At 35.5% G+C, this 2,710-nt stretch overlaps 1 protein-coding gene across 1 annotated transcript; it reads right to left on the bottom strand.

Moving 5' to 3' along the window:
• On the bottom strand, nucleotides 1-1,354 carry LOC121253880 (zinc finger protein 5-like). The gene has a single exon (XM_041153805.1). It carries the CDS (start codon nucleotides 1,172-1,174, stop codon nucleotides 392-394), a length of 783 nt encoding a protein of 260 aa, XP_041009739.1. The 5' UTR covers nucleotides 1,175-1,354; the 3' UTR covers nucleotides 1-391.
• Between the last annotated feature and the right edge of the window lie 1,356 nt (nucleotides 1,355-2,710).

Here is a 2,710-nt window from a genome sequence, read left to right as displayed (position 1 = left end):
TTCACAATAAAAATCCCAAGTTCTAGGTGCTGTTCATAGAAAAAGAACATTAATTTTCTCAATCATCAGCTCTACACTTGATCTAGTACAGTATACATGAGATGAAACTAGTCATCGAAACAAAGAAAATCTGTCTTCCTGGCTTGCCGGTTTCGCCTTGGCCCTTGGTTTTCAGTTTGTGAGCACTGACTTGCTCGAGCCCGAGCCGATCGCGATTCTCTGTCTTGGTTTGATATTCAAGACAGAGTTGCGTTATAATTGGCAGTTGCTGTATTGAGATTATAACGAAGTTTCATATCATTTTCCAGTTCTTGAAAGTCCTAAAAAATTAAAGCCAATGGAGATGACATCGCATTATATATAACCTATATATATATGTATATTGAGACATCTATACGCCACGTCTAGAGGAGCTTCGTATGTTTTCTTGCCTGTGCAGGCCCAACTGTAGATCCAGAGATTTACAGCTTTTCTTAGGAGCGGGCAAAGGGGAAGGATGAAAGACATGAATAGGCCTGTTCTCTCCGGATCTGTCACTCTGTGTTAAAGTGAAGGCACTTGAATCTTGTTGGAAAGATATATGAGTAGGCATGGAAAGCCACTTTGATAACTGAGACCCATTATGACGGGCATGATCCTGATCAAAGGGGCTGAAACAAATCTGAGATTCATCACAGATTGTGAACTCATGAGGAGTATAAGATGAGGGACTATAAAACCAAGGCACAGGGCCGTTGGAAGCAAAACCATGGCTGTTTTGCAGAGGTTGAAGGTAACAGTTGATGCTGGCTTTTCTGGCTTGAAGCTGCAATCTCTTCTTCTTCATCCTCTCCTTCTTATGGGCATTTTGATGACCTCCTAATGCCTGTGAATTTGCGAATTCCTTGAAACAATATTGGCACTCGAACTTTTTGTCATCTGGAGTTATACTCCCAGCTAAGCTTCTCTCCTTGGAATCAGGTTTTTGATCCCTCTCAGAGGAAACTGTGGTGGATGAAGAGTTCACACTTTCATCTCCTTCCGCAGAGCCTTTCAGGTTGTTGCTCTCATCATTCCTATATGGGTTCAAATCAAACCCAAATAACTTGAGTTTCTTCTCAGAAGAATAACCAGAAGAGTAGCCATTTTCTCCAGCCCATGTGGGAGATAAGAGATCAGACTCAACCTTTGCCATCACTCTTGGAAAGAGGAGAGAGAGAGAGAGAGAGAGAGAGAGGTTGTAGTACTACTAGAACTAACTTAACGATTGTATTTGTTGTTTGGCTTTCTCTTCCTTTTTATAGAAATCTGAATGGTTTCCAACGATGCATTGCATCGTAAGTATATAGTTTAATAATCATGGGATGGCACAAGCTAGCTAGCAGCTAGCATAAGGGGGTCAATAAAAAAATACATGAAAAGAAAAGTCAGATCAGGGCGAAAGCCGTCGATCTCATCTATTTCATGCGATATTGGCTTTAAAACCTTTATTATTTTACACCTGATCAAACTTTAGCCATGCATCAAAGATCATCAGGATTCAGTACTAGCTACTGTGCTTTAACAAGGATCGATCGAGGAAGGAATTCATTCCAGGAGGGTCTATAAGCACTTGATGATCATATATATATATATATATATATATATAATATATAAAACGTGCAATTATGCTGCAACTTGTTCTTTTAAAAAACAAAAATATATTAATTATTCCATGCCTAAAGAGATTAGATCATTAATGTTAAAGTTCATGTTGTATTAGTAGTAGTACTGCAACCCAAAAAGTCAAAGAAAGATGGGGAATGTAATCCACCTATCTAGCTAGAAGGGACTCCGACTTTGCAACAAATCTCCCGCTGTGTACTTTAAGCATATCTGTGATTTTTCTACTTATAATATAAATAAAAAATAAAATAAAATCAAAGAATCGGTGGATTCATGTATTGTTGTCCTCAACTAAAGTTTATAATTTAATTAATATACAGATAACTACATTAAAAAAGAAATAAGAGCTGATCATGTGGGTGCCCAATCCCATCTACTACAGCCTTCCAAATAAAATACTTAAAATGCTCTCAGATTTTTTACAAAATGTGATTAATCAGCACTTAATAAATGAATCTTTCTTTCTCTTATAATATTTATCCCTTCAGCCACACTTGATCAATTAAAAATTATATATAAAAAAAACCCTAAACATGTCTATTTGACCATGTTTGAGAATGCTTAATTTATATATATATATATATATATATATATGAGAACTGTTACAAAGACAAAGTAAATCTACAAATTGATGTGGCTTTATAGAATCTGTTAGATCTATTATTTTATAATAAAAGTAACTTTACATTTTAACGTATCATATCAAATTATATCAATCTGTATGTTTATTTTTATGTAATTACTTTGTGATTAAAGTATTTTTCTATATTATGTGTGTATAGTTTGTAAACATGAAAGGAATATAAGAAGTGGGCAATGATGTAAGCATATATACTAATTAATGAGGGTCTTGGATGAGATCTGGGCATATCTTCTTAGAGCAGGCAAAGCCTATATTTTATTCCCAAAAGCATATGTTTTCAACTAATATTATTTGTATAAACAAACAAAGCATTTGTAATGGACAGTTGTTCCAATTGGACCCCACCCTTTTGTGGCTTTGGGGACATGTTGGAGACGATTGGATTTTGTTGTTATTCCATTGTCTTTACCCATATCTAATCTC

Source organism: Juglans microcarpa x Juglans regia, chromosome 3D (assembly GCF_004785595.1).
Source record: "Juglans microcarpa x Juglans regia isolate MS1-56 chromosome 3D, Jm3101_v1.0, whole genome shotgun sequence".
Classification (NCBI taxonomy): domain Eukaryota; kingdom Viridiplantae; phylum Streptophyta; class Magnoliopsida; order Fagales; family Juglandaceae; genus Juglans; species Juglans microcarpa x Juglans regia.
The sequence above is the reverse complement of the archived record's forward strand: the minus strand, read 5'-3'. Positions and strand labels throughout refer to the sequence as shown.